We start from the raw sequence: 12,319 nt of genomic DNA, 5'->3' as shown, positions 1-12,319 counted from the left end.
CAAGATTCCTTGGGACCTTGTGTTTCAATCAAGTCTCCTCCTCCTTTTCTAAACTCCAATGGATATAAGGCTAGCCTGAACAAACTTTCATTGTAAGACAACCCATCCATTCCAGCCTGCTATACCTTCTCTGAACTGCTTTCAATGCATTTCCATCCTTTCCCAAATAAGGAAACCAATACTGTACACAGCAGTGAGATGTGGTCTCACCAGAACCGGTATAACTGGAGCATAATCATCGAAGTTGTCTACTCAGTTCCCCTTATATTAAATAATAACGTTCTACTGCCATTCCTAATTACATACTATACCTGTGTTCTAGCCTTTTATGATTCCTGCATTGGACACCTAGATATCTCTGCTTCAAACTGATTGCAAAAAATTCAAACATATTATGTTTGCTGTTGCCTAGGTATACCCTAACCATGAAATCATTAATGCTATTGTTATCGCACAATACCATCTCTAGAATAGCCTGCTCTTTGGTCAGTTCCAGAACATAGTGTTCCAAGAAATCATCTGGAAATCATTCTGTAAACTCAATAATATAAAAAGTTTAAGTACTGTAGGTCTTAGAGATGTAAAATTAAAACAAAGGGCTGGAGAAACTCAACAGGTCTGGCAGCATCTGTGAAGAGAGAAGTAAAGATAACGTTTTGAGTGCAGTATGACTCTTCTTTGGAAAACTTTTTCAAAAATGCTGAAGGAGTCACATCAAACTCAAAACTTTGTTTCCTCTTCCCACAGACTTGTTGAGTTGCTCCAGCCCTTTCCGTTTTTATTTCTATAAACTCCCCATCTAAGGCTTCCTTTGCCTTTCTGACTTTGTTGTCCACATGTAGGTAAAAATCTCACGATTATCGTTGTGCCTTCCTGTCATGTCTTTCTTTATAGTCCACCATGTGCTTACTGTTAGTGGGGTCAGTACACCGGTCTACAACTGGGTTCATGTCTTTCTCGTTCTTCATCTCTCATCTCCATGTCCTGGTTACGAGAACCTCGATCAACCCTCTGTATTATGCTAATGTCATTATTTGTTAACAGAACCAGCCCTCCACATTTTTATTGGCTCGTGTCCTTCCTAAGATTCCTGTACCCTTTGATGTGTATGTACCAATCTGTGTCACCCTGCATCATGTCTTTCTTACAACTACTAGACTGTACTTACTTTTTCCGAACTGCATGCCCAGTTCATCTGTTTAGTTTAAAGTAGTACATACATTCAGGTACAGAGTTTCAAAGTTTTATCCTTTAATTCTTACAATCTTTGATCTTATCTGTTGATGTTTTCTGTATCTTTTCCTGTCATGGTTTGTTTATCATTTTCCATATTAATGCATTTCACAGTTGCCTTGTGTCTACTCTTTGACATAGTGCATCTTCCCAAATTTTATACCTTGTCCTCACTATTTGCTTTTAAATCTCCCTACTTTCTCAGTTATGTGGCTTGTAAAACAGTGGTCCCAGCACAGTTCTAGGGCAGAGTGTTGCCATAGATGCAGTTAGTAATTTCCCCAGTATTGGTGCCAGTGCCCCATGAATCAGAACTCTACACCAGTCTTTCAGCTGTGCTGTCTGATATACCCATGCAAATTTGTATCTGGCTCAGGTAGTAATCCAGAGATTACCACCTTCGGAGGTTCTGCTTTATATGGTACCTAACTCCTCATACCTGACTGTCACCACACAAAACGAGTTTCCACTTGATGTCATTAGTACCCACGTGGACCATGATTACAGGATCCTTCCCCACTCACTGCAGGTTCTTCCCTAGCCCTGAACAAATGTCCCAAACCCTAGCACCAGGAAAAGGCAACACAGCCTTCCAGAGTCATGGTGATTGCTACAGAGGATGGTGTCAATCCACCTCACTTTACTGCCCTCTACTACAGCTACAAATCCTCTTGCTCTCCACACTTGAATGGGTTCTGGTGTCACAGCGCCACATCCAATCAATTCATCCATCCTGTAACCCCACCCTCAATCAAATAAACTGAAAGAACCTCAAACCTGATAGAAAATTGCAAAGGCTGAAGCTCCAGGATTCCTGCCCTTTGAGTCACTTTACCTCCCACACACAAAATCACACTTCAAGGTAGTAGGAACTGCCGATTCTGGAGTCTGAGATAACAAGGTGTCGATCTGGATGAACACAGCAGGTCAGGCAGCATCAGAGGACCAGGAAAGCTGATGTTTCGGGTCTGGACCCTTCTTCAGGAAGGTCCCCAGACCTGAAACATTAACTTTCCTGCTGTGTTCATCCAGGTCCACACCTTGTTAAAATCATTCTTCCCTGTTTCCTCTCATCTTCCGTCCCACTGCCAACCCTGAACACTGAGCAAATCAGAAGCCCATATTATAAAGGGTGTGATTGTATCCTGGACCATAAAAGTCAGTAAACATTCTCCCTCCCTAATATGTCACAGTGACTGTAGTCCAACCTCCAGTTCATAACCTTTGAGACAAAGCAGCTCTAACTTTAAATATTTATTGCAGATATGTTTTCCCTCAATCACAATGGCATCCAGGGTCTCTCACGTGCTGTGGCTGTGACACATCATCTGCCCTGCCATCCTTAACAATTCAATTAACTACATAGCATATAATTGAAGACAGTTTTACTGTCATTACAACCGGTTGCTATACTGTTTAGAATCTTAAGTAGTCTTCTCCAACAACCCACCCACGTACACATTATACAAAAATTATCTGTATTAACTGCACTTCTTCCGCTCTTTGTTGTCAGGTAATTTGCTGTTTGCAAGACCATATTTGCGAGGTTGGGTGGGAGGTAGGGTTGAGGAGGGGAAGAAATGTTTATGCTGTCTCAGATGCAACTAATATTTGTGTTTAATTTATGTTGAGTCTAGTTTGATTGCTAAAGTTATAAAAAAAAGCAAAATATTTCAAAAAATGTCTTCTGTTGGAGTCATTTGGTAAGCTCGGGTTGTTTTTTGGAATTGGACTCATTTTCAAGATTAAGTCGGAGGTTGAACAACGACTTTATAGAGGTTTATAAAATCATGAGCAGCATGGATAAAGTGAAGTGCAAAGGTCTTTTTCCCCAGGGTAGGGAAGTCCAAAACTATTGGGCACAGGTATAAGGGGAGAGGGGAAAGATTTAGAAAGGGGCCTGAGGGGCATTATTTCCACACAGAGAGGTGCGTATACAGAATCAACTGCCAGAGGATGTGGTATAGGTTACAATATTAAAAAGACATTTGGACAGGAATGTCAATAGAAAAGGTTTAAAACAATATGAGCCAAACACAGTCAAACTAGCTTTGTTTGGGATACCAGGTCAGCCTAGATGAGTTGGTCTGTTTCTGTGCTCTATGACTACGACTCTATAACATTCCCATGGTAAAAATTTACACTCTGACAAATTAAATGGATCCCCTTGTGCAGGGATATTCTTTCTGTGGCTCGCAATCCACACATCGGTAAGAGAGTCACTTACCAAAATGCTCCTGCTTGTGCTGTGGTTCTTTAATAATCTTTCGAATTAAGAGGTTAAAGTGGCTGATGATGATAAAGGGTGGGGCCAGAGCTGGTCTGCTGTGATACTCCACAATTAGGTTGTAGCGCTGGAATTTCCAGAAGATGTCGGTGTTTCCCTGGACAAGCTGGAAGGTATAGCTGAAATGGAAAGAAAGGCGTTTAAGAATGATCAGCAATGCTACATTGAACATCCAGTGCCAACCTACAAAAGTACAGGAACTATGAATTTACTGTGAAAGTACAATCCTCACAGTTCCAACAGGATCGCAACCTCTCCTGCCCTCTGACACCAAATCCTATCATAAGAACCATATCGGATGCACACTGGTACCCTCCTGCCTCCTACCAAGGGTATCTTGGAAATTCCCAGGGGAGCTGAATTGTTGAACTTTGGTACTGCTCCAATCATACGTTAATTTGGTTCTTGAATTTAACCATTTGCTCGGACTGGACTCCACGCAGGGGTGGCTGTATCCACACATTCACCTCACTGAGCTGCTGGGTGCCTTTCTGTGGATCAGGGAAGAAACTCTTCACTTTGAAAGATGGGTCAAGGATTTCTCTCTGTTAGGGCCTGTGTAAGGGGTAGGAAAGTATACAATAAAATCTTGAAGTTTTTTTAGCACCTTTAACATTTCAACACCACCTAAATGAGTATTATCAACCATAATGTTGACATGAAAATAGAAGAGCTAATTGGGTCAGTTGACCAAAGGCTTGGGTGGGGACAGGTTATGTGGAACATCTCAAAAAGGGTCAGATAGAGGTGCTGTAATGCCTAGGGAGGGATTTCCAGTGCTTAGGGATCAGGCAACTGAAGACACAACTGCCAAAAGGTGGGGAGATTAAAACAAGGATAATGGGAACTGCAGATGCTGGAAAATCCAAGGCAATAAAATGTGAGGCTGGATGAACACAGCAGGCCAAGCAGCATCTCAGGAGCACAAAAGCTGACGTTTCGGGCCTAGACCCTTCATCAGAGAGGGGGATGGGGTGAGGGTTCTGGAATAAATAGGGAGAGAGGGGGAGGCGGACCGAAGATGGAGAGAAAAGAAGATAGGTGGAGAGGGGAGTATAGGTAGGGAGGGGATAGGTCAGTCCAGGGAAGATGGACAGGTCAAGGAGGTGGGATGAGGTTAGTAGGTAGGAGATGGAGGTGCGGCTTGGGTTGGGAGGAAGGGATGGGTGAGAGGAAGAACAAGTTAGGGAGGCAGAGACCGGTTGGACTGGTTTTGGGATGCAGTGGGTGGAGGGGAAGAGCTGGGCTGGTTGTGTGGTGCAGTGGTGGGAGGGGACGAACTGGGCTGGTTTTGGGATGCGGTAGGGGAAGGGGAGATTTTGAAGCTGGTGAAATCCACATTGATACCATTGGGCTGCAGGGTTCCCAAGCGGAATATGAGTTGCTGTTCCTGCAACCTTCGGGTGGCATCACTTGTGGCACTGCAGGAGGCCCATGATGGACATGTCATCTAAAGAATGGGAGGGGGAGTGGAAATGGTTTGCGACTGGGAGGTGCAGTTGTTTATTGTGAACCGAGCGGAGGTGTTCTGCAAAGCGGACCCCAAGCCTCCGCTTGGTTTCCCCAGTGTAGAGGAAGCCACACCGGGTACAGTGGATGCAGTATACCACATTGGCAGATGTGCAGGTGAACGCTCAACAACTTCTCTTTCGATTCCTCCCACTTCCTACAGACTAAGGGGGTGGCCATGGGCACCCGCATGGGCCCCAGCTATGCCTGCCTCTTTCTAGGTTACGTGGAACAGTCCCTCTTCCGCACCTACACAGGCCCCAAACCCCACCTCTTCCTCCGTTACATTGATGACTGTATCGGCGCCGCCTCTTGCTCCCCAGAGGAGCTCGAACAGTTCATCCACTTCACCAACACCCTCCACCCCAACCTTCAGTTCACCTGGGCCATCTCCAGCACATCCCTCACCTTCCTGGATCTCTCAGTCTCCATCTCAGGCAACCAGCTTGTAAAAGATGTCCATTTCAAGCCCACCGACTCCCACAGCTACCTAGAATACACCTCCTCCCACCCACCCTCCTGCAAAAATTCCATCCCCTATTCCCAATTCCTCCGCCTCCGCCGCATCTGCTCCCATGATGAGGCATTCCACTCCCGCACATCCCAGACGTCCAAGTTCTTCAAGGACCGCAACTTTCCCCCCACAGTGGTCGAGAACGCCCTTGACCGCGTCTCCCACATTTCCCGCAACACATCCCTCACACCGCGCCCCGTCACAACCGCCCAAAGAGGATCCCCCTCATTCTCACACACCACCCCACCAACCTCCAGATACAATGCATCATCCTCCGACACTTCCGCCATCTACAATCCGACCCCACCACCCAAGACATTTTTCCATCCCCACCCTTGTCTGCTTTCCGGAGAGACCACTCTCTCAGTGACTCCCTTGTTCGCTCCACACTGCCCTCCAACCCCACCACACCCAGCACCTTCCCCTGCAACCGCAGGAAATGCTACACTTGCCCCCACACCTCCTCCCTCACCCCTATCCCAGGCCCCAAGATGACTTTCCACATTGGCAGATGTGCAGGTGAACCTCTGCTTAATGTTGTATACTGCATCCACTGTACCCGGTGTGGCATCCTCTACACTGGGGAAACCAAGCGGAGGCTTGGGGTCCGCTTTGCAGAACACCTCCACTCGGTTCGCAATAAACAACTGCACCTCCCAGTCGCAAACCATTTCCACTCCCCCTCCCATTCTTTAGATGACATGTCCATCATGGGCCTCCTGCAGTGCCACAATGATGCCACCCGAAGGTTGCAGGAACAGCAACTCATGTTCCGCTTGGGAACCCTGCAGCCCAATGGTATCAATGTGGACTTCACCAGTTTCAAAATCTCCCCTTCCCCCACCGCATCCCAAAACCAGCCCAGTTCGTCCCCTACCCCCACTGCACCACACAACCAGCCCAGCTCTTCCCCTCCACCTACTGCATCCCAAAACCAGCCCAGCCTGTCTCTGCCTCCCTAACCTGTTCTTCCTCTCACCCATCCCTTCCTCCCACCCCAAGCTGCACCTCCATTTCCTACCTACTAACCTCATCCCACCTCCTTGACCTGTCCGTCTTCCCTGGACTGACCTATCCCCTCCCTACCTCCCCACCTATACTCTCCTCTCCACCTATCTTCTTTACTCTCCATCTTCGGTCCGCCTCCCCCTCTCTCCCTATTTATTCCAGAACCCTCACCCCATCCCCCTCTCTGATGAAGGGTCTAGGCCCGAAATGTCAGCTTTTGTGCTCCTGAGATGCTGCTTGGCCTGCTGTGTTCATCCAGCCTCACATTTTATTGTCTGAGATTAAAACAGGGTTAACCAAGACACCAGAACTGGAGATGCCCAGAGACTTAACAAGTGCAGGGCTGGGCTGGGTTAGAGGTGGAACAGATGACGGTAAAGATAAACTTGAACAAAAAAGGATGATGATTTTAAAACTGAGGATTACTTAGAACAGCCAGTGTAGATCAGCAATGGCATGATGATGAGCAAACTGTAGTTCACGCGAGTTGGGATGCGGATAGCAGAATTTTGGATTTACACTATTTTACGTCAGGTAGATGACATTGAACTGGCATGGAGTGAACTGGAATTTTCACGTCTAAGTTTAAGAAAGGCATGTGTCCCAGACTAAGGGTGAAATTAAATTATGATTGATTTTACCCTCTTACTGATGTAGGCCAATGAACGTTCCTCAAACCTATTGGTAAGAAATAACCCACAGCAAAGTTCTTTAAGATGAAATCACAGGCAGGGTTTATTACCAAAGCATGAGCCTGACCGAGGACAGCTTCCCTTAGAATATGAGATATGGCTATTTGGTTGTAGTAGATGCAGTTAGTTTGCCAGGTAAGCCAGCGTCCCCGCGCTAATTTTGCTTATTGTCTGTGCGGACCTCTGAGATCTACTTGTGACACTGACTTCCCAAATCGGAAGGCAATGCCACGAAAGCCCTCAGCTGCGATAAAAGACAAGGGAAGACAGAAGTAACCCCCCGAGCCTTTAAGTTCTGATTGAGGGATCAAAATGCAAATAGAAGGCAAGGCTGAAATGTCGTCAATATCCAAGTAGGCGCAAAGTGATTGAATGGCAAGAAAGGGAAAGAGAGAAGCTCTGAGATGCACGATGGACTGCCTAGCAACATTACAATGAAAGACACAGGTATGATTAAGTGTGCAGCTCTGAAGTGCAGGACTGTACAATAAGTGGATCAGAGATGTGTGTCGGGATGCAGAAAGCCTGGAAAATTCCATTCACTATGGATAACAGTACGGACAGTCATTGCCTCACAGTCGGCCCTGATATGTTGGTGACAGCCCATGATGGAAGGCTGCGGGGGCAGGAGGCAAGTTGGAGTTAGTGTTGAATTTCCTGTCATGTTGGGAATTGATGCTGTCTAATTTCTATTGAGCATGTGGGAGAATAGGAAAACACATAACAATGAAGCAAGATTAAACTCTAACTGCATGCAAATAGACCCCTAGCCGTTCACTATGGAGATTCTTGTCTTCCTGTTCAAATTTTGGTTGCAGAATTGGATTCTTTTCCTTCCATGTCAGGAATCCCATTTTGCCCAATCTCGTAACATTTTCCCAACTGGCTCATGAATATTAATGTCATTTAAGCGCTGGGAAAATTCTGTCTGAGAGTTGTACAAAATAAGATCGATGCTTTCTCTTCATTCCCTGTAGCCACTGCAAATGAATGAGAGTTTCAGCAGCAGATGAGGTCAGGCAGGGCAGGAGTCAGATGACAATAGAGGCAGCAATCAGGATTCTTAGCAATATCAGGGAATAAGTGGTCAGAAACTCATCTCTAGATACTTCTAAGCAACCTGTTCAAAGAATTGTTCAGATGAAAAAAGTCACTGGACTTGAAACATTAACTCCGCTTTCTTCCCAGTGACCTGCTGAGGTTTGTCAGCAATTTATGTTTTGTTTCACATCTGCAGCATCCTTCTTCATAAATTCATCTCTCGGTCAAATTAAACCAACGTTTCAAACAGTTTGGCTTGGCTTCATCAAATTAACAAGTATCCGGATGAAACAAGGGTTTGTGTAGGAAACTAAAGGGATGATTTTGTACTACTCACTATTTAGTAAGAGAAACTGTACTCACTACTGCACATCAGACAAGTCGGCTGACAATTTAGCAGCACAGCAATATGATAGAGCTGAGATTCCATGTCCATGTGGATCTTGGTGTAACATTTTTATATAGTGTCAACAAGGGGCAGCAAGTAGATTAAAAAGACAGGGTTCAAGAGTAAATAATTTTGGAAACGAGATAGCTGCAGGAGAAAGGAAGCCATTTGCACATGATCCTCCAGTTAAGATTAGGTAGATAACAATAGTGTGAAACAAGGGCGATGGAGGAGAAGGGGAGAGATAATGGGAACTGCAGATGCTGGAGAATTCCAAGATAATAAAATGTGAGGCTGGATGAACACAGCAGGCCAAGCAGCATCTCAGGAGCACTCCTGAGATGCTGCTTGGCCTGCTATGTTCATCCAGCCTCACATTTTATTACGATGGAGGAGAAGATTGGAGGAGGTTTGTGTGATCAAAGACTGCAGACAGGTTAAGAAGAATGAGGAGGTGTGGTCTTTCCTTTTTTTTCCTCTGATAGCTTTATTTCAATAACAGAGGCAACCCATTTAAAACCAATGGGTTACTTCAGGCACTAAAATAGTCCATAAAACACTACCCAGAAAATTTAAGCCAACATGTTATTTAAGAGCTGAAACTTTATTTACTGAGAAATACGCTTCAAATCTATTTTGTTTTTCTCAAAGCAGCTCAATAACCAGTAGCGTGTTAGAAACACATCGGCCAACTTGCATTTCAAAAGATTACATAATTGACAAATACTTTTTTTTAAAAGTTTAAAACATTTCTAAAAATTTGGAAAGGTTTGAGGAAAACTTCACTCATTCACCACAGTCTCAAGCTCTGTTGATTGTAACATGGTTTGTCACAGTTTCAGACAGACACACCAGCTCATTTTGCTAATCTAGTTGCATCACTTCCCTCCAGTATTGGACAGAGTGCAATTCAAAATTGCAAAGCAGAAAATCAGCACAGTTAATCCAGGTCAACACATTTTCAGATCTAGTCCTATTGTTGAAAGCAAGGGAATGAAGACTGCCTCAAAGAAATGTAATTGTATATCGTATGATCCAAACATTGCAACAAGCACTGGATCCAATTGTTATTGTGCCTGACTCAAAAGTGGTCCTTTCACATAGAAAATAAGAGCAGGAGTAGGCCATTCAGCCCTTCTATCTGCTTCACCATTCAATGTGACTATGGCTGATCCACTATCCCAATGCCATATTCCTGCTTTCTCCTGATACACCCTTCCTGAGCTGTGCTGAAGGGTGGAAATCACGACACTGTGGGAAACAATTTCCAACAGGTTTCTCCCTGTTTCTTGACATAATTTTGCAAAGAAATTCAGATGGTTTAGACTTCCTCTGAGAATTTTGCCAACTTTCATACAAATTTACAGTGCTGGACCATGAGAAGCCCTGTGAAATTTCAGGTGTAGAATGTTTCAAACATTACCTGAACATTGCAATCAGCAGATTCAACAGCAGTACATTAGTGACCAGCAGAAAGATAACCAGAAGCATGATGACCAGCCAATTTGCATAACGATTGATGCAGTAGGGTAAGTTGGCTTCATTTGTCATGTTGGCTTGGTTAGTGAAGCAGGATCGGTTGACCATCCGCACCTCTAGAATGTGACAACATGAAGTTAAAGAAATATCAGTAAAGCACAGAATTTCTCTTTTTTTTAAAAAGAAAAAGTGGCTTACTGCTCAATTCAATCCCAATATGTCCCATGCAGCCCGTCCAGAACTGCAGAACCATATATCATAAAGGGGGGAGTTGACTCTTCATGCCCATACCTACTGTTTGGAATAAGTATCTAGTTAGTCGTAATCCCCCGCACTTCCCCAAAACCTCATGCAAATCTTTCCTTTTTGAGTTCACATCCAATTATTTGCTTCCATTCTCTCCGACTTTCAGTCAGCACATTCTGTTGTCCGGACCTCACTGAGCTATACAGTTGCAACTTAAATCACATACCATCTATTTCATCCAGGGGAATCTGGCCAAATATCTGAAGGTAAGGCCTGTAAAGGACATTCCTGAAGATCCAGTCCACACGAGACTCGTTGGGATGCAGCAGAGCCTGAGTAGCTACACCATAAGCAATCAGCCAAACACTCAGAAAGAATAAGAAGAAGAAGACATCTTTCATCTGTTGGAGGAATTAGCACAAGTGAACAAGACGAACATCTCCACCCTCAACAACTTGTAAATACAAGTAACTTTACAGTTACAAATGTAAATCGTCAGTTCATGGGTGATGTGAACAAGTTCATCTGCAAACTCCTCACTGATTTATGCAACTCAGTATTATTGTCTATTTGGCTTAGGCTACACAGTGCTAACATTTCACATTCAGCCCTCAATCATTGCTGAGTTAACCAATTTCAGTGCAGGTGATGAGCTGGGTGCTAAAATTGACAACAACATCGAAAGAAATCTAATAAAGAAAAAAATTCCAACATAACCTCAGCTTTTGATCACTACACAGTTACTGCTGCAGGAAAATTTATATCAGATTGCTGCATAAGAACATGATTGAGCTCAGTTGTGACAACTGACATGCTTCAATAACGTAATAACACTCACCAAGGTCATTCATTTAACAGACCAAAGAAACCTTTGTCAACTAATGCAGTTCTTACCAGTTTTACAAAATTTATTCCGTTAACCTTATACATAATTATAAAAGTTATGGGCATGTGACCACCCTGCAAGTCAGCAAGAGCCAGATCAGAGGAAAGGTCCACTGGACCTTTTTTAGAAAAGATATTACCAATTATTGTCAGCTTATTCAATAGTGAGTATGGGGGGAGCAGAAGTTTCCTTCAGCCAAATATTGGGAGACCTCATTGTGAATTCCACAAACACATTTCTCCCTGGAAACATAGAACAGTACAGCACAGAACAGGCCCTTCAGCCCATGGTGTTGTGCCGACCATTGATCCTCATGTATGCACCCTCAAATTCCTGTGACCGTATGCATGTCCAGCAGTCTCTTAAATGTCCCCAATGACCTTGCTTCCACAACTGCTGCTGGCAACGCATTCCATGGTCTCACAACTCTCTGTGTAAAGAACCCGCCTCTGACATCCCCTCTATACTTTCCTCCAACCAGCTTAAAACTATGACCCCTCATGTTAGCCATTTCTGCCCTGGGAAATAGTCTCTGGCTATCAACTCTATCTATGCCTCTCATTATCTTGTATACCTCAATTAGGTCCCCTCTCCTCCTCCTTTTCTCCAATGAAAAAAGTCCGAGCTCAGTCAACCTCTCTTCATAAGATAAGCCCTCCAGTCCAGGCAGCATCCTGGTAAACCTCCTCTGAACCCTCTCCAAAGCATCCACATCTTTCCTATAATAGGGCAACCAGAACTGGACGCGGTATTCCAAGTGCAGTCTAACCAAAGTTTTATAGAGCTGCAACAAGATCTCACGACTCTTAAACTCAATCCCCCTGTTAATGAAAGCCAAAACACCATATGCTTTCTTAACAACCCTGTCCACTTGGGTGGTCATTTTAAGGGATCTATGTATCTGCACACCAAGATCCTTCACACTGCCAAGAATCCTATCCTTAATCCTGTACTCAGCTTCCAAATTCGACCTTCCAAAATGCATCACCTCACATTTATCCAGGTTGAACTCCATCTGCCACCTCTCAGCCCATCT

The 12,319-nt window shown here is 44.4% G+C and overlaps 1 protein-coding gene across 3 annotated transcripts in view; it reads right to left on the bottom strand.

Moving 5' to 3' along the window:
* Positions 1-12,319, bottom strand: part of trpm5 (transient receptor potential cation channel, subfamily M, member 5) — a 106,968-nt gene that overhangs the window by 12,475 nt on the left and 82,174 nt on the right. For all 3 annotated transcript variants that reach the window (XM_048545069.2, XM_048545068.1, XM_048545070.1), the window contains 3 exons: positions 10,624-10,798; positions 10,096-10,267; positions 3,461-3,639 (listed from right to left, as the gene is read on the bottom strand). In XM_048545069.2, coding sequence (XP_048401026.1) covers positions 3,461-3,639; positions 10,096-10,267; positions 10,624-10,798 — 526 coding nt within the window. The remainder of the gene's footprint in view (positions 1-3,460; positions 3,640-10,095; positions 10,268-10,623; positions 10,799-12,319) is intronic.

This window comes from Stegostoma tigrinum, chromosome 17, assembly GCF_030684315.1.
Source record: "Stegostoma tigrinum isolate sSteTig4 chromosome 17, sSteTig4.hap1, whole genome shotgun sequence".
Taxonomy (NCBI): Eukaryota; Metazoa; Chordata; class Chondrichthyes; order Orectolobiformes; family Stegostomatidae; genus Stegostoma; species Stegostoma tigrinum.
This window is presented reverse-complemented; position numbering and strand designations above follow the sequence as displayed.